We start from the raw sequence: 26,327 nt of genomic DNA, 5'->3' as shown, positions 1-26,327 counted from the left end.
TTAAAACATAACCTGTTATATTTGTATACTATCTACAATTTCCTTCACATCTTCAATGTTTTCTTAAGACAATTGCTTTGTGTTTGGGGAAAACACACAGTAAACATGGACAAAAGAATAGACATTATTGGTAAACTATTTTTGCTTTAAATAAAATGTTGGACACGTACATAAAATATTCTAGTGATTGCTTTGAATATTTTCAAATACATTTCAACTCTATGACCTCTTCATTTAAAAATATAAACCATTATTTACATTTCTGAATTTTTAGTCATTTATTGTTCAGGAGAATCTTATTGAGAGCTTATTTGGGATATAACATTTACTATGCACAACTCTGAGCTGAAGATTCATAAACAAATGTTCTATTTTGCAAAAGTTTTAGAGAGTTAAACATTGTTCAGGACAAGATTAAGTTGTTTTGTATTTGTTATCTCCTGAGCAATTTGGATAATTCTGTAGAAGCTGTTTAATGATTTGGACGTTGGCCAAGAAGATGAGCAGAGGCTGCTCACTGTACCGTATAGATGCAGAGGAATTCACTTCTTTTTTAGAAACTATTATTGAATGCTGAAGCCTTACTCACATAGTTCTTAAGAATAACAGATAAAATATTTGATGCTTATGAGTCAAATGAAATGAATGTTTAATTAATTTTTTTATAAGTTATTATTGACTAAACAGTCTATAAACAATCTACAAAAATTTAGAACTAAAAGGAAAATGTAGTGAATCATTCTATATTATATTTATGGGTAGAGGAAACCATTAGCATGAATAGTTCCATATTTTCTTTGAGAATATGTAGACATTTATATATTTTTTGGATTTTAAAATATTACCATATTTCCCCTTTTCAATCCTCCATCGATCTCATCCCATGAACCCCACCTTGCTAACTCTCAAATTCATGGATATTTTGTGTGTGTGTGTGTGTGTGTGTGTGTGTGTGTGTGTGTGTGTGTGTGTATTTGTGTGTGATACTTTAGAGTTGAATGTAAGGTAACAATTGAATGTAAGGTAGAGATATATTGTCTAACTGTGGTATGTTTCCATTTTTATACTTGTATCTGGTAATCTGTGCCATCTTTTAGGTGAATACAGTATGAGAATGTTACCTTAATTGAATGCAAATCCTAAAATGGTTTTTAGCATGATACTGATACTAAAACTGAGAAACACGTAAGCACAATTATTGCATTTCTATATCGTGGTTTTGTTCTGGACTATTTCTAAATCCACAGTTATTATTTTTTTTCTCTCTAAAATTAAGTTGATGTTTGCACTTGACTACTTTCATAAGAGGTAAGTTACTTTAACTGATTAAATTCCCACAGATTGAGAGCATTAAGTAGCTTTACTAATGCCACATGACAGGCAAGCATGAAACATGACATACTGTCATTTTCTTTCAGGCTAAAGACTAACTCAGCATTCTACACACTGTACTGCCATTTCAAGCAGTGATTCCTGTGTGGAAGCAGGGTATTTCCTGTCAGGCATCGTGTCTATCCCCCTGACAGAATACCACTGGGTGACCTTTATTGACATCCTGTGGAAAAGGCACTGCAGCATGATTCTCTCGCCTACAGAGGATTTTTTATTTCTTTCTCTCACTCTGGAGCAATATTCTGTTGAGAATTTGTGTGTGCGTGTGTGTGCGTGTGTGTGTGTGTGTGTGTGTGTGTGTGTGTGTGTGTGTGTGTGTGTGACTTCTAAGAAGTAATTTTATTCCTGAAGTCCTTTCATGCACCAGGAATACATCCTGGTTCCAATGTCAGGACTTCAGGAGCACATTCCCTGTGGAGGGATATCCCCTTAGCTTAGTGACAAGAGGGAGGGCCTATGCCCTACCCAAATGACTTGACAGATTTTGATGATTCCTCCTGGAAGGGCTCACCATCACTGGGAAGTGGGTGGGGAAGAGGAAAGGGATGTCAGGGGAGGGGCATGGGAGGATGGGAGGGAGAGGAAACTAGGATAGATACGTAAAATAAGAAAACAATAAAATCAAAAAAGAAAGTATCATAAAATAAAAAAATAAAGAACTTATTTTAAACTACATTAAGTAAACTCCTACCTCAGGATGTTTCTTTGGCTTTCAATGGAAGCATTTATTTTCCCCAGATATACAGGATGATTGGTAATATGCATACAGTCTCTAGCATTCTTTATGCAAGAAGCAATTTAGAAACTAATAACAAAGCAATGGCAAAAATCCAAAGTGTGATAAAATACAAAATACCTGGACCTTTTTATTTAAATGCAGAAATGGGAAGATAGCAATATTCTTTGTTAGGAAGCTGATAAGCTACAATTGAATTAGTGGTTTAAATATTTATATGCATATTAACAAGGGGTTCCTAGCTTAATTCATTTGGTGGTAGAAGAACGCATTGTTCTTAATAAGCTATTTTGAGAAATAAGATTTGAAGAGTGAAGGCAATAAAACCACCTTCAAGGGCTGAATTCTGCAGAATGAATTAAGTTTTAGAACATATTCCTCCACAACCAAGGCACTAAAAATTGTCAAGGGCAAATAATTTAGCCCTGATAAGTAATGAGAAAGAGAAGGCCCATAAAGGAAAGAAGATTGAAAAAATAGATTGCCTGCATTCAGAATCAAATAGTTACTTTTACAGTGGATAATACTTCTAAACCCAGGGCAAAATCTAAAAACAAAAACTTTCTCCTTTGTTCCATATGTTTCCTTTTGCTTCCTTGTTTTGAGATGAAAGGAAGGTAGGGAGAAATTTAGTCTTATAATGAATGTGAATTAAATAATTCAAATCTCAAAATAGCTTACTAAAGCACTGAACAATGCATTCTTCTAACACCAAGAAAATTAAGCCAGCCCCTTGTCAATATGCACATAAGCACTGAGCCCACTGATTTAATTGTACCTGATCAGCTTCCTAACAAAGAATATTGTTATCTTTCCATTGGTTTGTTATGAAATTTTATTCTGATAGCCTAAAGACAATGCCTTGTAAAGCCTATCTTATAACATTTCATCATCTTTCTCAAGAAGACAGAATTGAATGCTTCTGGAATGTGGTGCCATCAAAATGAGCTCTCATATATTGAAGATGGTAGCACCAATATGGGAGAGAAATAATGCACATTTTGAGCTTGCATGTGGTCTCCATTCAATCCCAGGTATCACAAAGACAAACAACTCATTAACCAACTAGTGATGGTTGTACTTGCTAGTGTCATAGATAATATTCTGTCATACATAGTCCTAGGTCAAATAAACATGATTACCATAGGGGAACTGCCTCAGAAAGGTTTCCATAACAAATAAACCCAAGAGGGTCAGTGGATTTGAAATCTGTGAATAGTTCATTAGAAAAAAGTTCTACTTGTTCTGAATAATTGAGTTAATATGGGTGTAGATCCAGTAGATCCAGGTCATTATTAAATCAGAAATTTTACTGATAGGTGAGTTTATCTTCTAACTCTTCAACAAAACTTACTGGTAAAACTTTAAGCACCCCAGGCAAAACATCTATATTACAGATCCATCCATGATAATTTTTTGGCAAATTTTACATTTGAAAAAAAGTCTTCTTTGAACAAACACCCTAAAAAGGTGGAGAGTGGTAAATAAAATGTTATAGTGGTTCCAAGGCTGGAAGTTCCACCTGCAGCTAGTTACCTAGGGCAGTGAGGCAGCAACAGAAGCCAAGTGACCCACTGGCCATGTCAGGACTAAGGGTGTTCCATATCTGCAGTGACTAAATTTTAGGTTTCAGGCCTTACTGATAACTCAATTCTCTTTATTCATCAGCCCCATGATGTCTAAATCCACAAGTGGGCATTCATCCAACCTTCTTCCTCTCCACTACAGTTTCTTCTTGTCTTTCACTCCATATATCTTCATGTCTCTATGTGGTGGCTTGTTTTCATCTTCTCAGAGCAACTCATTCTCAAGCAATAGATGCCCCTTTGAAGACAGCACTAGATTATAGTTTTCTGAGGGACAGAGAGCAAAAAAAGAAAAAAAAACATTTGTTTTCTCTACTTCTCTTTTTCTACATAGGAGAAGTCACCAGTCCATCAAACCTTCCACTGAATCCAGGATTCTGAGAACTGAAGAGTCATCTTGTAGTTAGGAATGCTAGACAGATGTCACCAGAACCACCTCGATGACCTTGTGTCTGTGGCTTCAGCTTCCCCTGCCTACAAGGTGCAAGGGTAGGAGCTTCTCTTGTTGTCTTGTTTTTTTTATGCAATCACTTTCTTTATCTCTTTGGATTACCATCTATATTTTGTTACTCCCAGTCTTCTCATTGTCTTACACTGTGGATAGCAGTCAGTGGAGAGCTATGCAATTGATAAAAGTGCAATGACTAAGAAGCTACATACTTAGCCATGAACATAACATCTTTATTAATTCCATACATTGTCACCACCAAACCCAAGGCTCAGGGAGTATCCTAGAAGAGGAGATAGAGGATGTGTTGGATGATGGTTGTGGGGAGTTGTGAACTGCTGCTTCTGGGCATAAGATGACAATTGCAGAAACTATGGTTACCTGCATAAGATGAAGACAGACAAAATACTGGCACATATGGTATAGATCATCTCACAGGAGCTATCCCTCCCTGAAGAGCCATTGGCAGTGAGTAGTTGCTGGGTGTGGGAGAATAATTCTTTATTGAAGATATGGTAACTGATAATTTTTCATACTCTAGTACATGGCCCCACACTGAATCAAATACAGGCAGCACAAATTAGTGAGTTATCAAAAAGGAGGATAAGAAGAGGAAGAGGAAGAAGAAGAGAAGGAGAAGAGAAGGAGAAGGAGAAGAAGAAGGAATGGCATGAAGATGACAGAGATATGTGATGTCAGTGGTGTGGAGGGAAAGAAGGAATAGATACAATTATTTTTCATTACATACACATGAATGAAATTGTCAAAAATTAAAACATAGGAATTTACTCATAGAAATTATGTTGCTATTGGGGAGAAACGAAAGAACAAACCTTGCAGGGGATTGAGAGTAATTTCTGACAAATATTTAAAAATATGATTTCATAATGTTTACATGAATGAAATAAAAGAATACAATATTATAGACTATAAATAAGATAAAACTTTTTCTTGCATCAGTATGGAAATAAGCCTAGTAGTTGAATGTATCCACATTAATTCAGGTGTCAATTTGCACACATGTATACATGTAAAGTTTGAAAAAAATATCTGGAACAGATAAATCACCATAATAACCAAAAAGAATGTAATTTAGCTTTCAGCCTACATATATTAATAATTTTCCAAATATATGGAGAAATATGAAGATTATATTTCTTCTTTTTCAGAATATTTGCTGTCTTTGCTTATCCTATGTACCACTACACAAATAGATTATGGTGCTAATTGTACTCATCCATATAATACAAATGAGTATTCTGGGGGCTGGAAAAGTAGCTAGCTGATGATTGAACATTTTCCTAGCATGTGTGAGGCCATGAGTTTTGTGTCAAGAGCACAAAAACAACAACTATAATTATGAAATCTGTACTTTCAAATATTCAATCTGAAGATGTACGCTATTCTCAAGGTAGCACAAGTAAGTATCATTCTTGGCATTAAGAAATTCTTCCTCTTGACTTTGGAGACTTCTCAGAGAATCTCTGAACAAAGGAGACCTGCCTATCCACACGGGACCACCCATAATTTCCACCTGCTTGGTCTCTGACCCCACCTCCAGTCCTCTGCTGGAGTCCCAGGTCCCTCCCAGAGATCCTTGGACTCTGCAGGTCCACTCTGAGTTCCCTCCAGAGCAAATCTTGACCCCCAAAGCAGGGCCTCTGCTAAAGAAAGAAGCCACATCTGGAAAGTGCCAGTTTCCAGTGAGATCGAGGGCCAAGTGGATTCAGTGCAGAATTCTACCAGACATTCAAGGAAGAACTAATACCACTACTCCTCAAACTGTTCCACAAAATAGAAACAGAAGGTTCATTGCCAAACTCTTTTTATGAGGCCACAAGAACCTTGGTACCCAAGCCTCACAAAGACACAACTAAGAAAGAAAACTACAGACCAATATCCCTGATGAACATCGATGCAAAAATAATCAATAAAATACTGGCAAACCGAATTCATGCAACATGACCAAGTAACCTTCATCCCTGGATTGCAGGGATGGTTTAACATACGAAAATCTATCAATGTGATCCACCATATAAACAAACTGAAAAAGAAAAACAATATGATTATCTCCCTAGATGCTGAAAAAGCCTTTGACAATATTCAACATTATAAAGGTTGGAGAGGTCAGAGATAACAGGAACATACCTAAACATAATAAGAGCAATATACAGCAAACCAACTGCCAACATCAAACTGAATGGAGAGAAACATAAGTCAATTCCTCTAAATACAGGAACAAGACAAGGCTGCCCTCTCTCTCCATATATCTTCAATATCATACTTGAAGTTCTAGCTATTGCTACAAGACAACAAAAGGAGATCAAGGGGATCCAAATTGGAAAGGAAGAAGTCAAACTGTCTCTATTTGCAGATGCTATGATACTTTACATAAGTGACCCAATAAACTCTACCAGGGAACTCCTACAGCTGATAAACACCTTCAGCAAACTAGCAGGATACAAAATAAACAAAAAAATCAGTGGCCCGACATTTTTCAGATGACAAAGAGACAGAGAAAGAAATCAGAGAAACATCACCCTTCACAATAGCCACAAGCAACCATATAGTATCTTGGTGTAATGCTTTCCAAACAAGTAAAAGACGTATATAATAAGAACTTTGTGGCTCTAAAGAAAGAAATTAAAGAAGATACCAGAAAATGGAAAGATCTCCCATGCTCTTGGATAGGTAGGATAAACATAATAAAAATGGCAATCTTGCCAAAAACAATCTACAGATTCAATGCAATCCCCATTAAAATCCCACCACAATTCTTCACTGACCTTGAAACTTTATATGGAAAAACAAAAGACCCAGGACAACCCTATACAATAAAAGAACTTCAGGAGGCATCACCATTCCTGACTTTAAGCTCTACTACAGAGCTATAGTTCTGAAAACAGCCTGGTATTGGCACAAATATAGACAGGTAGACGAGTGGAATCGAATTGATAATCCTGATAATAACCCACACACCTATGAACACCTGATTTTCAACAAAACAGCTAAAATTGTACAATGGGGTAAGGACAGCATCTTCAACAAATGGTGCTGGCACAATTGCATTGAGAGTGTGTAGAAGACTGCAGATAGATCCATGTCTGTCGCCATGGACAAAACTCAAGTCCAAATGGATCAAAGACCTCAACATCAAAACAGCCACATTGAACCTCTTAGAAGAGAAAGTAGGAGGAACCCTTGAACAAATTGGTATAGGAGACTGCTTCCTGAACATAACTCCAGGGGCACAGACACTGAGAGAAACAATTAATAAATGGGACCTCTTCAAACTTAGAAGCTTCTGTAAGGCAAAGGACACAGTGGATAATACCAAATGGAAGCCCACAGACTGGAAAAAGGTCTTCACCAATCTTAGAGAGATCAAAGGGCTGATCTCCAAAATATACAAAGAAGTCAAGAAACTAGTCAACAAAACACCAAATAACCCTATTAAAAATGGGGTACAGAACTGAAGAATGAATTATCAATAGAGGAAATCAAAAAAGCTGAAAGACACTTAAGAAAGTGCTTAACATCCTTAGCTATCAGGGAAATGCAAATCAAAACAATTTTGAGATACCATCTTACTCCTGCCAGAATGGCTAAAATTAGAAACACTAATGATGACTCATGCTGGAGAGGATGTGGAGAAATGGGAACACTCCTCCACTGCTGGTGGGAGTGCAAACTTATACAGGCATTTTTGAGATCAGTATTGCAGATCCTCCGTAAAATGGGAATTAGTTTACCACAGGACCTGGCAATCCCCCTCGTAGACATATACCCAAAGTGTTCACATCCATGCAACAAAGACATCTGTTCAACTATGTTCATAGCAGCACTATTTGTAATAGCAAGAACCTGGAAGCAACCTAGATGGATGCTCCTCAATTGAAGAATGGATAATGAAGATGTGGCACATCTACATAATGGAATACTACTCTGCAGAAAAAAATAATGGTATCTTGAAATTCGCAGGCAAGTGGGTGGCACTTGAAGAAACCATCAAGAATGAGGTAACCCAGTCACAAAAAGAGGAACACAGTATGTACTCACTCATATATGGATTTTAGACCTAGAGCAAAGATCACCAGCCTATAATTCACACCACCAGAGGAACTAGGATACAAGGTGTATTCTAAGAGATTCATATAAAGTCCCTCACAGAACTGGGAAGGGCAAGTCCCCAAGAGCACAGGGGAAGTGGTGGTGGCAGCAAATGGAGAGAGAAGTAGGAGAAAATGAGGGGGGAGGAAAGGAACACATGTGTGACCAAGAAGATTGAGCCTGCCTGTTTAGGAATAGAAGACAAGGGAGGGAGAGAGAGAGAGAGAGAGAGAGAGAGAGAGAGAGAGAGAGAGAGAGAGAGAGAGAGAGAGAGAACTTAAAAGAGGGAGCCAATATTGGTTTGAAGAGAAAATTTAACACAAAGAAAGGTCTAGAGAACTACAAGACTGCTCCCAACTAACAATTTGAGCATCCGTGGAAAGGCTACCATAAATGCCCTTCCTGGAGAGTGAGATCAACAACTAACTTATCTATGCAGCCATCATCTAATACCTATTGGAAACAGGAGCAAACACCCATACATAAACACTGAGTCTAAGTAGAACCCAGATGCACATGGAGAGGAGAAGACCAGGGGGCAGAAACACATAGGGACAGCTTACCTGAAAAAGGAGGAGCTAACAGGCCACCAGTCTGATAGCTAGAAAGCTAGCATGGGACTGACTGAGGCCCCCCTGAATATGGGTCTCAGCCAGAAGGGCTGAGCAGTCTAAGGGACCTCAGACAGTGGTGTATCCTTGGTGCACAAAAGGACCTTGCGAACACATCCCCCATGTAGGGATAACTGCCTTATCCTAGAGACAGGAGAGAAGCCCTAGTTCCTACTTCACATGACCTGTCAGATCTATATTTCCCCAACTGGATGGCATTACCCTACATATGGAATTGGGGTGGGGGGTTGGAGGGGAGGGTGGTTAGGGTGCATGTGAGAGGGCAGAGAGCATAAAAGGGAGGGAGGGAGGGACGGAAGGAAGGAGGGAGGGAAGAAGGGAGAGGTAACAGGGATCGACATGTAAAATAATAAATTAAATTAAAAAAAATAATGCTTTGACTCCAAAATTTAAGTTCAAGGACAAGTTACTGGGGAAAAGGATGTATATTTTTGTTTACACAGAAAATGAAAAGCTGAGGATTCCTTCTTGACTAATGTGGTTTGATCATGCTAGACTGCCAAACAAAGTACCAGGTGATTCTACATTCAAAACAGCTGGACAAAGCAGCCTTACAGATTACAGCCAGGTTTTCTGCATCTTGTTATAATCCCCCATGACGACGCCCCTTACTAGCTGGAAGTAGTTTGGAAAGAAAGACACCCAAATTCCAAAATATTGTGAATAAATGTTAGTTTTCATTTAAATGGACTTGGTTATATAAAATAAATAAATAAATAAAAATAAAATCTTCCTCTTAAGAAATACTCAATTAGGTGAATAAATACATGTTATAAATGAAGTGTTAAGATTTCATGAGGAAATAAATTAAATGGAAAGCTATGAAATAGGCTTCTGTAGGGAGGCATAATGAATGCATTGCTTGTGAATCATTACCTTAAATAAACTAAAGCAAAGAAGATTATATATATATATATATATATATATATATATATATATATATATGGGTGGCCTGTGTATGTATATATATATATTCATGTCTGCTGTCAAGTATTAATTAATAATTTTAGTCTTATGCTCCACTGAATGAAGGATAGCAATTATCTTTATATCTAGTTACAATGCAACAAATAGCAAAATATATTTAGAGTTTTTATCCTCATGAAGCTGTTTTTCAAAATGCTTATGTAAAACTTTTGACATATTGTAATTCAGCAAATGACAGTTAAAAATACAGTAAGTAAAAGGCATAAGAGGAACTGGTGTGCATAAAAAAATGGCTGAACATTGCTCTCTTCCATTGCTCAGGGAAAGAGATTTCTTAATAGTTAGTGCCACTATGGGCTTAGGAAGAAAACTGTTGTGTGGATGCCACACTCATTGGAAGGAGGACTACAGTATAGTCCTGGTATGTGAGCTAGCTTGTTGGAGCTCTATTCAGCCTTAATTCATGGGAAAGAGGCCTGAACCTACCTTAAACTATTATGATGACTATGTTGACTCCTTATGGGAGCCCTTACCTGTGAAGAATGGAATTGGGGGCTGGAATTAGGGGAAGGTGAGAAGGAATGGGAGTAGGCAAGGGTGGTGGGAGGTAGGTGGGAGAAGGGTGGGAGGGAAAACTGTGGGTGAAATGTAAAATGAAATAAAAAAATTAAAAAATGAAAAAAAAAAACAAAAAGAATTACTGTGCAAATTGGGAAAAGTGAAAGCACAAACCAAAGCAAAAAGAATTCCACTGGAGAAATGGGTTAGTCTATCTTATGGGCTCAGATCATTAAAGAAACTGTAGAATGACAAATGGTCTAAAAGATATATTCCTAGAGATGAGGATCTGAATTTGTTTTACTCTTTATTTACACTTTCTCTGAGTCATCAGTATCATTTGTGTTTTGTCTTTTAGTTAAAAAAATACATTTAAACAATTTGTTTAACATCACTATCCTATCTCTAAACAATTGTGGACTTTGTAATATTCTTTTACGAGAAATATATTATCAGAGAAAGATTTCCAGAGTGTCTCTTTTTGAGGAAAATCTTGTAGATGAATATATTAAGCTGAGATTTATTTGAAAAGTATGGGTGTTTCTAAGGTGTTCGACAATCTCATATACATATTTTCTTCATAAATGAGTTTATTTCTTTTTGATTCTTAGAAACAGCAGTTCAAACATATCTATACTGCCTGTCACTGGTTACTCATGCATGGAATTAGAAATATTCCAGACCAAAGATATTACTACATTTAGGTTGGCTTTACTACTATAAAAGTAATATAGTGAGGTCAAGATGTTAACAGATCCAATGTTAATATTAAAAGGCTATCCAATTGCTTCCAGGCAATTCCCAGAAGGAATGAAATGAGTTATTTAATCTGTAAATGTAGCATAGGATTGCTCTCTGAATGCTGTAATGACACTCCTAAATAGTGACAATTCCTCTATGAGAATGTAACTCATTGGCAAAGCATTTGAAAGACCAAGATGTCATTTTTAGCAAAAGTTACAAAAGAACAAAGTAAGTCTTTTTTTTTTTTAATTTGGACACATTTCCTTATCATTGTCAAGAAAAATATGTTAGTGAATTTGTTAAGTAATTTCTCTTTAATGTCTTAGATTTAAAAAGCATTCTTTTATCTCTGTAAACCCTGAAGGGTCTCTTATTTTTGAACATATTTATTTCTTCATAGAAAATTGTGAAATTATCTTTGCTTCAAGATAGCTTAAAAACAAATCAAATTCTTTTGGAGGAAATATTGAATTATATGGAAAAATATATGGGAAAAGGCAAGTGCATTTAGATATTATTAGCCCATGTTCATTTTATTGTTCAATGGAACATTTAACTCCTATTACAGGAGCCACAGCATTGACTTAATACTGGGAATAAAACTTGGGACTGTGGGAATACATGAATTAACAAAATCAAAATTATCCTTTATTCACCCATGTCATATACATATTAGGAAACTATCTTTGGAGAGAAATGATTTAGAATACAAAAATTATCTATTCATATGCAACAGCTTGCATTTAGGAGATATGCCACAATGAGCATTATATCAGCTTATAATGATACTATCTCAAGGAGAACCATTGCCTTACAGGTCCTGTGGTCACAAAATTTAAAAATTTGTACAAAATATATAAAGAAAAATAAAAACACTGAATTCTAAATTGAGTAGGACAATGTGATTCCATTTAAGTTTATTTGACAACTCAGGACTAGGAGCATACACGTTAATAGACCTTAGAAAACAGCCCTCGGAATGTCCTCAATGACTGTGATTTCATTAATGGTCTTAGTGAAAGTCATTAAATGAATTTCAAGGAAGGAATATAAAATGCTTTAAAAGGAAATGTAGATTCAATAAAACAATTACGATTTACTTAATCCTGGGATCTCACTGGAGAAAACACAGCTATCAATTACAACAAAACAAAGTGGCTGACTTTGATCCCAAGTTGCACAGGGTAAAAAGAGAGAACCTACTCTAGTTAGTGTTTCTCTGACCTCCAAGTAAGGGCCATGACATGCATTTACACACACATGCACACACACACACACACGTGCATGTACAAACACTAGCATATGCAATAAAATTTTAAAAGGAAACAACAGGAAATAAAATAAAATCCTCAGTTTGATAAAGCTCATTTGTGGGAAAGTTACAATTGATAGACTTTTAAGTGGAAGTTGCAGATATGTTTATACAATATTTAATTTCATAGATGTACTTTACATAGTCATGGGTTATGTAGATATTTTTATACAAAAATATCATAGACTTCAACCAAATCAACCCCTTTCCATTTTCTCCATCTTCCTCCTACTTCCCTTGGATAACTTCTCATACATATGTGTACATGCATATATAATGTGTAATAGTTATATAAAATAAAGACTCCTCAAACAACAGAAAATATACATTTGCCTTTCTGAGTATGTTTATTACACTTAATACAATAATTTCAAGTTGTGTCCATTTTTCAATAGAGGACATGAGGACATATCCTTACAGATATATACCACATTTCCACTATATGTCTACTATATATCCTAATTGCTATTTGTATACAGTGCTGCATTGGGCACTGATATGTACACACACCTGTGCCATGTTGACATGGAGCCTGTTAAATATACAGAAGTGGTATAGTTCAGTCACAGCCAAACTCTTCTCTTAGTTTTGAGTAGCTACCTACTGTTTTCTACAGAGCCTGGGCTAATCTACATTTGCCACGGCTATGTATAAGAGGTCCCATTTCCCTTACCAGGATTTTCTGTTTTAAATTTTCTTAATTATAGCAATAATAAGTAGAGTAAGATGAGATCTTAATGTAGCTTTAGTACACACACACACTCACACACACACACACACACACACACACACATACCTTTACAAATATTCATTAGTTATTAACTACCCTAAAATTAAAAAGGGTTTATAAAAGATTTTAATCTTTAGTAAATATATAGAAATATTTAGGAATAAACTTAAAATGCATGGTGTCTTAGGATTTTTGTTGCTGTGAGACACCATGACCACAGCAATTCTATGATACATACACACACACACACACATACACACACACACACACACACACACACATATATATATATATATATATATATATATATAAAATTTTTACTTTACATATTGATCCCAGTTCCTACCACAGCAATTCTTACTAAAAAACACATTTTAATTGGGGTGGTCCACTTACAGTTTCAGGTTCTGTCCATTATCATCTTGGTGGAGAGCATGGTGGCATGTGGGCAGATATGTCACTGAAGAGGTAGCTCGAAGTCCTACACTTGTAGGCGATGAGAAGTCAACTAAGACACTAGGCAGTATCCCCAGCATAAGAAACTTCAAAGCCCACCCCCCACATTGACAAACTTCCTTCAACAAGGCCATAGCCATGCTAACAAAGCCATAACTACTCATAGTGGCAAACCCCATGATATCATGGGGGCCAATTACATTCAAACTAACACACATTGCAACCTCAAAAATATTGTTAACAGAGTAACTGAAAGAGGAAAGAAACTGAGAAATTATAAATAGCAAATTAAGTCACCGTGTTCATGAATTAAAATTTTAATTTCTGTTGTTTGTTTCAGTTCAGTGAATCCAGTTTTATTCAGGAAGTATATTAAGTACCTAGTCTTTTAAAAGACAGGAAGTAATATCGTTTTAACCATCTTTCAGGTGACCTAGCAAAATAAGAAAAATATGTAAATCATGAAAGTACCAAAAAATAGAATCTAACATGATGTTATTCATAGGTATTTATACTATAGGAAGGAATTGCGAACATTTTAGTCTAAAATAGGCCACAGGTTAGCTGAAAATACTCATTCTAGCATATTAATAAAAAGTGAGTAATTGAAATGCAATTACAAAATATATTATTTTTTAAAAAATGAAGTGGGGGTGAAAACAATGCAAGACCCAAAGGAACAGGAAATGGCTATGAAATTGCATCTCCTAGAACTGTCAAAGAAGCATCCAGTTATGCCAGCACCATTTGATAAAGCCACTTTCTTTTTTCTATTGTATAGTTTTAGTTTGTGAAAAAATCAGGTGTTCATAGATGTGTGGGTTAATATCAGGGTTTTCGTTTTGATTCCATTCGTCTTCCTGTCTTTTTGTGCCAATACCAAGCTGTTTTCAGGACTATAGCCTATAATAGAGCTTGAAGTCAGGGATGGTGATGTCTCCAGAAATTATTGTACAGGGGGGTTTGTGGGGGAACATGAGAGGACAGGAGGGGGCAGAAACTGGGAATAATATCTAAACAAGCTTGTTTGAAATTTAAATAAAAATTATATTAAAAATTATGAATCCATAAAAAAAAGAAATGTCAAAGAAGCTACATCCATGTAGTCTCAACACCTAACTGCCTAAATGATACCTGAACAAGGATAACAATAGACATACTAACATGGAAGGGAAAATGGTAGAACTAAGGCAACTAAGTATTAGTTCCCAAGGACAAGGCTCCCATTTGGTATATCCCATACATATACCTTCAAGGAAACTTACATAGACTGAGATGATTGCTTTTGTATATGTAGGGAAATGTAGATATAACGTTAATTAAATAATTAATTAAATAAATAATAATTAAATAAAGAGGTCATGAGTTTGAAAGAGAGTAAGGTGATACATGGAAAGGGATGGAAGGAAGAAAGGGAAGGGGAAAAGATGTAATTCTATTTTAATTTAAAAAAAATATACAATAATAAAGTCAAAAAACAAAGAAAAATCAAAAGCAATGTGAAAGTGACTAGATATAAAATGTGCATAAGAATTTATCAGATGTTATATGCTATTTTGAATTACAAAATTAATAAAAGGGCCTGGAGAAGTGGCTCACTTCTCCAGTTAACTGCAGCTATTATTCTTGTAGAGGTCCCTGATTCAATTCCTAGCACTGACATGTTGACTCACAACCATCCATAACCCCAGCTCATTCTTTTTTCTGACCTACATGGGAACCTGTCACACACGTGGTATCCACATGCAGTTAAAACAGTCATGTGCACAAAATAGAAAAAAACTCTTACTTTTTAAAACTTCAGAACAGGAACATATGCAATACAATTATGAAGAGAAATAATGCTTGAAAATGCAATTTTCATTGGTCACTTACACACTAATGTTTATCTGTGTGATAAAGTAATTTGAGCAGGAATAGTTTACGACAGCATGAAAATGAAAAAAAAATATGTTAGGGAAATTGCCTTACTAAATATCATGTTTAATCTAAGAATATATTAAATAGCTACAAACAAATAGAACATTGACATGGACTTAAAGCCATGAATGGAGAAATACATATGATAGAGACATTATCAAAAATAATGTGGATAACCATTTGGTTGTGGAATGAAAACAAATTGTTCTATGTCATACACATTTATATTTAGGAATATATATACTTATAGGAATACAATAACAGTTAGTAAAATAAAAGGAGGCCATGAATCTGAACGAGAGCACCAGGAGTTGTGTGGGAGGAAAGAGAAGGGAAATATTGCAATTATATCTCAATAAAAATAGAATGAAGCATTCCATGTTAACCCCTGTCTAGATAGTAAAATATTTTAGTGTAAAGAACAAGAAAATATATCTATCAGCTTGGGTGAGTGTAGATTACCATAAACACAAACTCCTAAGTAAAGCAAAGTTAAAAATTTTAAGATAAAGCCAAAATCATTTATTCATCAAGAAAACATTATAAACATAATGAAATAAAAAGACTACTCAAAAAATATATCAGTAAAATTATGCATCTTCAGATCATTTTGGGAGTAATTTTGTGGGGAGTGTATGTTTGAGTTTGTACTACGTATATAATAAACACAGCCATAACGCAGAGAAGATTAAAACAAATTTTCCACAACAGACATGTCATCCTTACCATTTATCAATCCTTTCTATTCAAGAAAAATCATAATAAGTATTAATTAATGCCAATTTGATGTCAATCATAACTTTAAATAATAAATCTGAATAAAAACAAAATGTGGTAAAACAGCTATTAGGCATTTAAAACAAAGTGAACACTTTGGAAAAAAATTAATAATATCTTAATCAAGTAATTCCAATTCTGGGTATGTATACTCTATAGAATATATACACTACTAGCTAAAGAGCTATGGTTGATTTTGCATATAGTGTTCTTTTGTAGTAGTAATAAAATTAGAATTAAATATTTGTTTATGAAATATAGAATGAATAATTATATTGTGGAACACTTACTAAAATTAAAATTAAATAATATTATTTCGTATGTAAGTTTGGGTCATCTCCCAAAACATAAACTTGAGCAAACAAAACAATTGGTTATATATGGACAGTTCTTTAAAGTTATTTAATATAGATATGTATGTATATATATATATATATACATACATATATATATCATGAAGCTTATATCTTGATTTTAAAGGCTTCTTTTAAGTACATAGAGAAACTACTCTTTAGATTGAAGTAAATAGCTATAATTTGCCTGATATGCTTATAATAAGCATATTAGTTCTTATCTTATTATCAATACATCTTTGTGTTTCTGAAGTTATTTGATTAAAATATTTTTAAAAGAATTAGTAGTTTAAAGATTCTGTTGACATGAGTACAGACTTCTAATTTTTACATGATTTAAAGTAATACTTGAAAGTATATTTTCATTGCAACAACAAAAAGTAAAACCTAGCTGTTGTATAAAATATTGAAACACTTCTCAGTTTTCCTGATATTTGAAAATACAATGACTTCATCATTTTCTTCAAATCCTTGTTATACATGTATGCACAGAAAGACTACTGTGAAGCTATTACAACAGAACCTGAGTTTTGTCTCTTAACTTTATAAAATGTGCTGACATAATATAGTATTACAAGAGTAAATATTGATTTTCACCATATAATAGAGACATTTCTAGTTCTTTAACACATGTGTCAGAAAGTTGATGTCAACTGTTTTCTTGGATATATAGTTAAGCCAATAAAGCCATTTGAGATACTGCTATAATTACATATCCAAATGAATACTTCTATACCTATTAGTTAAACATAAAACTCACTTCAGAAGTGTTTCATCTGTGCATGTAAGCCTTGTTTACTACTCAAACACTAATTTCAGGTATATATATCATTTGAATCAGTGGTCATAAGTTTTGCCTTATGGAAACCATCATGAAATGCTTTCATCTCTAGTCTAAAATACAGGGCAGATGTTTATTCCATACCCAGCACTCCTCAACGCATGAATATTATACAAACAATATGCATTGATCCAAAAAACAAAATTTGAGATGTATTTTAAGAGACTTAAAAAATAGAATATGTTCTACAGGAAGAATAGTGCTATATTCAGGTGAGAATAATACTGTCTATTGAAATAGGGAGATCCAATAGTCAATAAACTCCCCCACCCAGCAGAGGATGCTCAAATATTTGGTTGTAAGAACAATGAAGACACCTCATAAGATTGTTACTTAGATGTATATAGGATAATTAGTCACATTTATATATGAATTTTCAGACACAAAGATATGAATTTAATTTTAAGCAACCATATAATCTTGTTCCTTTAATTTAAATGAGTAATCTTAGTTGAATTAGATTATATACAAAATAGAACTAGAATAATGTGAATGTATTTAAAAACACGGAGCTGGTAAGTTGAGCTGGTGTTTAAATGAACCAAAGTTCATTTCTCACAAGTCACTTGGTGGAAGGAAAAAGACAACACTCACAACTTGTCCTCACACCTCTACATATGTGCTGTGGGGTGTATGCACATGTGCAGGCAAATGCACACATACACACAGAATATAAACATAAATAAAATGTAATAAAACATTAACATGTTTTTAGTATGAAGTTAATTTAAAAGTATGTTAGCATACATAAGCATAAAATTGGTTTAAACAAATGCAGCCACTAAAAGTAGGTAGCATGTGATTTATTTGGAGAGTAATGATGGTGAATATTATGAATAAAATATAACAAATTAATCAACTGGAAGTAAGACAATTTATGATTCTTCTGATCAAAATAAACTACCAAGTTCTACTTTCCTCTATTCTTTCGAGATATGGAAACCATATTTCAGCTGTAGTAGCAGACACTATAAAATTTTTTAATATCAAATCTGAGCATTACGGCGATGCAGCACACACCTTTAATCCCAGCACTTGGAAGGCAGAGGCAGTAAGAGTTCTGTGAGTTTGAGACCAGCCTGGTCTACAAGAGCTAATCTAAGCATTTGGGTGAGAATAATGATATCACATATTAATAGTATGAAAGAATAAAGGAGAAAGAGACCAATGTGAAGTATTTAATGAGTGCTTAATCTCTGTGGCCTTTATTTATCTTTACTTATACTTGCTCATGACTGTCAAAAAGTGAGAAACATTTGCTAAATTTGCCTATTTTACCTAACATTTGCTAAACAATATATAAGAATGCAAAGTTTTGCTATGCTGCAGGAAGGAGATAAAGCTGAGCTGTGTTTGATATGTCTGTATGTTTACAATAATTTGCAATGCAAAATATTAATACATTTAATCATCACAGTCATATTGTAGCTATGATGGACAGTGTAATGTGGGCTGAAACATCACTTCATAAAGAAAAGATTTTTCCAGGAACCTGAAAATCAGAGTTCCTCTATTTCATTTAAGTCCTGTTACCTTACTTCACTAAGACAGCAAAGTTTTCCAATGATTGTTATGTGAGGTATTTTCTTGCACAAGAGAAATAAAAGGAAATGTATTTCCAGGATTTCAGTATTGCTGTTCGCGTATAGAAGAAATTACTATGAGAAAGTTTCCCTGGGACTTAAATATAACTCAGGAATTACACAGAAAAAGTCCAGTTGTAGTTTTCTTTTTATGATTTAGACAAAGCATATACGTATACAGGAGATGAACCAGAACCTAGCAATCCAATAAGACTCTGGAATGTGCCAGTCTGAAACAATTCCAGCTACTCTAAAGAAAGACTCTTGAAAAAATCACACTGTGCTTATACAAGAAGTTGTATTGTTTTCTTTGTTTGCACTAATACAAGTCACACGCATTTATATGCTCTGTTAAAGAAGACTCTACAAATCTTTATCATGTGTTGTTCAAACTCCATAATTCTTCTTCAGTGCTTTTCTTATTATTATACTGCATTTGGAGGAAACCATGGAAATTTTGTTTAATGATAAATATTGCAGCAATTTAAAGGAAATGGTACCTGAAAGATTCTTTCTGTTGAGATGAATTTTTTTTCTTTTCTGTTTAAAAAATCTAAAGAACTGATAGTGAAAATAATTTTCATATTAAATCATCAATTTTTTTCTCAGTATATTTCATAAGAAATTAAATTATTATGTAAGTCTGATATGTGGAGATGATTGTAATTTTCTTATGACAGACTTGGGAATATGAACTTTTCAAGAATTTTATATGATAGTTTAGTTAAGTCTACTTCAGATCTTAATGAAAGTTAGCTTAGGAATACAGTATAACTAGGAAATTTAAGAACTATCACACTTTCATTTTAAATTTTGGCTGCTAGATTATTTTACAGATATTCAGTGGTTCAATAACATAGCTTTGCCTCCATACACCTGCTAAACTTCTCAATTACTGTGATAGATCACATAAGAATATACAACACACTGGGCAGATCTCTGTGAGTTCGAGGCCAGCCTGGTCTACAGAGCTAGTTCCAGAACAGTCTCTCTCTCTCTCTCTCTCTCTCTCTCTCTCTCTCTCTCTCTCTCTCTCTCTCTCTGTGTGTGTGTGTGTGTGTGTGTGTGTATATATATATATATATATACAGAGATTACAGTATTTAATTTATATTAAATAATTCATAATTCAAAACATACAAAGTTGGTCTATAATGATCAGCTTTCTTTTCTGGACCTTATTAACCTGATTTTATGTAGTTTCCTGAGTTAGACATCAACATGAAATAAATATACACCATAATTATAGTTTGCATAGATTATTTTAGTTTTGGGTTTGTTTTGATTTAGATACTGAGGTATGAACCTAAGACTTCCATACTAGGAGAAGCGCCTGGCACAATACCACATCTCACTAGCTCTCTGTTTTTCCTTCATGTTTTCATGTTGATAATATCTAACTATGTTTCTTAGGCTAGCCTGCAGCTCACTCTGTAGCCCACACATCATTTGAACCTGTGATCATCTCATCTCAGACTCCCAAGTAGCTGGGACTAGGGGCCTTTAGCTCTAGGACTAGTGCTTTTATTATAAAACTTTATTTATTATATTTAGGAAAGTGCTTTAGTCACTTGAAAAGGGAATTTAGTAGGGCACATGAATGTATAATATAAGTAGACTGTATGCATGGAGAATAATTGAATACCAAGATACTTACTAGTGGGCCTATACTAGCTATAGTTGAGTATTGGAAATAAATAATGTGACAGGGTTTCAATTTTAAATGGAAATTTAACACTATAGTGTTGAATCAGAAAAGTCCAATCTTGTTTTTAATGCTTTATTTTGGTTCTTTGATATACAATTTCTATATAGACACTACCATCTGCAATTGATAGCAATTTAATCATTCCACTAATTTCATTTATTAAATCTCATTATAGAAAATTAGGTTGTAAATTCCCACTAATGTAATGAGAAACTCATCCAGTGTGAAAGGTATTACCAAGCAGACAGGCTTACCATAGTTGTTTCTGCAATGGAGCCAAAGCTGTTTATGAATATGTTGCATGTGACATTAACAGGAGGACCTGAAAAAGAGAAGAATATTATGAAGGCTGATAGATGCCTGCCTGAGATAGTTTTGAATGATTCTGTGCTTTGCATCATTCACAAAAAATAGAGGTATTTTTTTGAATGGTCATAAATGTGCACCACTACAAAGTATAGGTGAAAAATATCAAGGCTGTTATAATGTCCGTTGGACAGTGACATTGTCTAATACATAAAAATGTATTCTAGTGAGTATGGAGACTGAATGTATGTGAAGGTCTATTTTCATGCTCCACAAAGACCAAATGAAGTCAATTCCGGTTGATCTCAGGCCATGGTGGTTCATAGCTAGACAGTGTATGGCAGTACACCTTTGGCTCCATACACACATTTACCTCCAGTCCACATTTCGTTATTGCTTTTAGGTTTTATTCTTTGTTGGTAAGTGACTTCTAGTCACAGAAATTTTATTCTGTGAACTTTGAGGTCAGAGTGGTTGGACAGTGGTTTCTTGAGTTCCTTGAGCCTGTAACTATCTACCCAGTCAGGGAATTTCATTTTCTTTGAAGGCAGGGCTTCAATGTTCAGGAAAATATAACTGTCTACCTTATCTTTTTCATCTTAGTACGGGGCCCATGCTCAGCCAGAATGGATAGACAGCTTTACCTGAATCTGTTTTCAACAAATATCCAGGGAATCGGGACTTTGCCCAAATATGTTCTGAGAGGAGTCAATTATCGAGTAACTCCTGTTGTGAAGCTCTGGACTGGCCACACACAGACAATCCTCTCAGGATATACTATCAAAAGAGCTCCAGGGTTGTCTGTTTTCTTGGAAGCTACTTGAATGGTGCTGCATTGCAGGCTACTATAAACCTGGGCAATGAACCAAATTTAAGAGCCTTTTGATATTAAAGAATCCATCAAATTTTTCTTGAACAAACCAATGTTTTATTGAAAGAAGATTCCCAACTCAACTATCTTCCACTCCCCCCCCCAATGCCTGATTGCAGTTACTATGAATTCAAAGAATTTTATTTTCATTAAATCTGTTTACTCACTTATTCACTAAATATCTAAAACCTGTGAACAGCAAACAGAAGATTCACAGAGATACACTGATGATAACAGAGATGGGAGATCTGGGATCAGAGAAGTCTTGAGAGCTTCTTGCCAAGTACAGGATATTATCTATCCCAAAATAATTGAGGACTGGACAATATTCTACCATTTGTACATTAAGCTATCCAAGATATCAAATACCACAAGGGACAATTTAGATGCTTTATGTAACATGGTAAGGTCCCATTTTAAAAAATCATGTTTTCATAACTGTGTGATTGTTCCCCTAATATTCTCTAGATGATATTCTATAAACATCCAATTATCTGGTCCCAACTTCTGAAATTAGGCTGATAGTAATATAAATGAAGTATTTTATTGTACAAGTTAAATTTCTCTGCTTTAAAATTTATGAGAGCTATATACTTTTACACAAATTTTCAGAGAAATAAATTGTTGAATTACTGAAAAAAATCTAAATTTATCATAGGAGAATAATGTACAAGCTAATAGATCAGAATAATTAATTTTGTTTCCTTAGCTAATTCATAAGAATAAACGAGTAAATTTATTTATTTTCAAGGCTTAGTATAAGAAAATAGACTATAGGCCAATCTTTACCTTTCTCTTTAAAAAAATTACTAACTGGTTTAAAAGTTCTTTGGAAAGCTTGGGGAATGGTCAGTGAGTAAAGGCTTGTGATGCGCAAAAATGAAGACCTGAGTTCCAATCCTAAACAACCAAGCAAAATCATCTAGACATACATATGTGTGTCTGTAGTTCCAGCATTGATGGATGTAGCTAGTGGGTTTTAGGAGCTCTCTGGTCATCCTAGCCTAAACAGCAAACTCTCAGTCTCAGTTCAGAGAGAGAGAGAGAGAGAGAGAGAGAGAGAGAGAGAGAGAGAGAGAGAGAGAGAGAGAGAGAGAGAGAGAGAGACTTTTTTCAAGGTAATAAGGTACAGAGTCTATAGGGAGATATTTGTACCCATTTCTGATTCTTAATTTGAGGGAATGTCATACATACCACCATGTGCATAGAACACACACACACACACACACACACACACACACACACACAGAGGAGGACATAGAAAAGAGAGAGATTCTTTGTGTATTCATCTGAAATTATCTAAATAAGATACTTAATGGTATAGGCATATGTTCTGATGCTCTCACAGAAGCTAAGGAATGAATGCTTTCTTCATATTTCTGTCCATACTCCAGACAAAAAGGCATTTTAATACCCTATTACCTGTACAGAGTTAAAATATAATTTTATGTAATATTCATTTTCTAACATCATTGTAGCAATGCAAATATATTTCATGTATATAGTTAATTTACTCACAAATTCTGAATGTGGTATTACCATCCATAGTTGATCAGGGGTTTGAATATAAAGGTTTCTGTATGACATAAGGAAACAAATCTGTACTTACAGAAGAGCAATGTTCAAAAGAAAAGTAGGCCACTTAGACTTTTACAAACAGTTGGGGAAACACACTAAGCCAGAAAATACCTATAATTTCATTTTTCACAGATTTTTTTTCTGAGATTGATAAATATATTATGTATTTCTCATAGCTTCTTCCCATGTGGATCATTATTGACCACAAGGCCTGAAACATATAAACTATCTATCTATGTATGCAACCCTTTGGGTACTATAGTGGTTTCATTTTTCTTGAACATATAATCAAGAATATTTTTCTTTATAACAAAGCAATCAATATGTTTAAAATGTGCAACTTGCCAACAGTGCACTGGGCCATGTTCCCACTGCTTTGTTTTGTGGGATACTCTTTCATGATGCCCACTTCCCCTTTGTAGGTTCATGTCTTCATTTTAATTGAAGATGTCTTCTGTTAGTTTTTGAAGAAGTATGTATGACTGTAACAGCTTAGCACTTCTTTACCTACAGATGCATTGTCATAGATTTTCTTACAGAAGTTTAAGCTAGAAATAATATTTTGGTTCTACGTTTTGATGTCACATCTCCGTTTTCCAGCATTGCCATTGAAAACTACAAAATGGTGACTTGTGATCTTATATATGACATACTTTTCATCCTAAAATTGTGTCAGCTATGAATTCTAATGCCATATTCAGAACATGCAGATAAATTAAACTTGGAGAATATTTACATTGCTATAATAATTTTAGAGAGCAAATGTGACATAAATATGAAATTATAACTATGTATGGATAATGCAATTTACAAAATGATTTTGCATTTGGGGTATGGGTAGATGCATAAAAAAGACTCACTCTTCTGGGTGAGAATAAAAGCATATGCCTACAACATTAAATTGCTTATTTGTAAAATCCAAACCAACTGAATGCTGAGCTTTAGAGCCCAGTTTTATTGGATACATCTACAAAACACTATCATACCTGTGGCTCAGAGAGCAGGCAGCAGAGGAGATGGAAAGATTGCAAGAGCTAGAAGATTAGGGAGTTTGCTGGAAGATTTATGTCTGCCTGTCATATCAGAACCAAATGCATAAAGTCTCACCAGCATGACTCTCTAAATAGGAGCAGAATAAGGAAGCATTGATGGAATCCCCAAGGTGAACAGGGAAAATTCCATGAGACCTCAACCTTAAACAAAGAACTATAAGCAAGTGTGTAAAGCTGGGAACAGGAGAGATAGTCACCTCCAGGTAAGAGAACAATACATGGTTGTCCAGTGCTAAATGGTCAGCCTGGAAAACATACATAAAAGTAATATATGGTGAAAGTGGTTACATTTATATATATACATATATATATATAATCTGAATCAATGTAATTAGTCAGTAGAGACATATATTTGAAGATTGGGAGGGTATATGAAAGGGCTTAAGGGAGGAAAGAGAAGGCAGAAATACATTAATTACATTATAATCTCAAACATAAAATTGAGAAATGAACAACAATAACATTTTGGGACAACTTGATGTAAATGCCCAAAGATTTGGTGATAAGAGAAAATATAGTTTGCTCTACTATTTCTTTATATTTCATCAAAGGGAAAGTGTGATGTCACAAAGTATTAGTGGCAAGTTTTTCCTTCACTCCATGTAGGTTAAAATGATAGACTCTGAAAATACCCACAAGGGTGATGGTATCCTCAGAAACTTAAAGATACTTTTCACACTTCCATGCTCTTATCCTGTGATTCTACTTAACAGTAAACACTGCTCTTTTCTCTTGTTGGTTTCAACAATGCAAGTGTCAGGATCATTCTTTAGTTTCAGATTAATTATGTTGTACCGTCTTGATTTTCCTTTAGAAAAGAAAACCACAGATTTGCTAGTGTTGTTTAATTCACTTTAAAATTAAATGCAGATGGAGCTGCAATATAAGGTGCAGATACATGTACTCTGGGAAGACAGCTGAAGAAGCTATAACAGGACCATCAGCCTTATTCATTTGTTGAAACTGAGATAAAGAAAACAGAAGGGGGTGACTTGCCTTCCTTGTTTTATCAAGAAAGGCCTTTGCTGTAAAACTTTGATTTGCACTAGACATTGAGGAAAAGGTGAGATATTCTCTGATTATTTTTAGTACAATTTTTTAAATGTGATTTTTATCTGCAAAGGTATGAATGGTAGTAGAGAAAATAAGATGGGGGCAAAATAATAACTTCTACTTTAATAAATTTTTGAGAACAAATGTTTCAGAGCATATTTTCATCATCCCATGAAGGTTCAGAAAGTGCTTTGTTAAATACCACATTAGGAGGAGAAACTACTGAAACTGTTGATTTATTCCATAAAATATGGTAATGCCATCATTCTGTTGAGCAGAGACTTGAATTTAAATGTCAAAGAATGTCACAAGGAAATAAACCTGTTTCTACAAAAGAGCAAGGACAAAAGAAAGATAACAGGTAAAGCCCTACAAATGGTAGCCAAGGTACTCCAACATATCTCCAATAAGATGCAGAAAGCTGTTTCCAAAAGTAAACAGTCATTTACAAATTTAATGTGTAAATAAAGGAACTGCCAGTGGTCCCAGATTAAATTTTATACTGTCATGTCAGATATGCTTTTTGCCTGTGTGTGATGCACACACAGATGCTATTTGGTATTCAGCCAACTACTTATTAGTTTGTACATTCTTTCCCACAAAAAGAAGGACACATGAATTCAGGAATCAAATACTAATTACATTTTTTTTTCA

The 26,327-nt window shown here is 34.5% G+C and overlaps 1 protein-coding gene across 1 annotated transcript in view; it reads right to left on the bottom strand.

Annotated features, from left to right (window-relative positions):
• The window catches only part of Glra3 (glycine receptor alpha 3), a 129,105-nt gene that overhangs the window by 63,415 nt on the left and 39,363 nt on the right, over window positions 1–26,327 (bottom strand). Inside the window, exon 3 of the mRNA XM_051182439.1 lies at window positions 21,068–21,135. Coding sequence (XP_051038396.1) covers window positions 21,068–21,135 — 68 coding nt within the window. The remainder of the gene's footprint in view (window positions 1–21,067; window positions 21,136–26,327) is intronic.

The sequence above is a fragment of the Phodopus roborovskii genome, unplaced genomic scaffold (assembly GCF_943737965.1).
Source record: "Phodopus roborovskii unplaced genomic scaffold, PHOROB, whole genome shotgun sequence".
Lineage (NCBI taxonomy): Eukaryota > Metazoa > Chordata > Mammalia > Rodentia > Cricetidae > Phodopus > Phodopus roborovskii.
The sequence above is the reverse complement of the archived record's forward strand: the minus strand, read 5'-3'. Positions and strand labels throughout refer to the sequence as shown.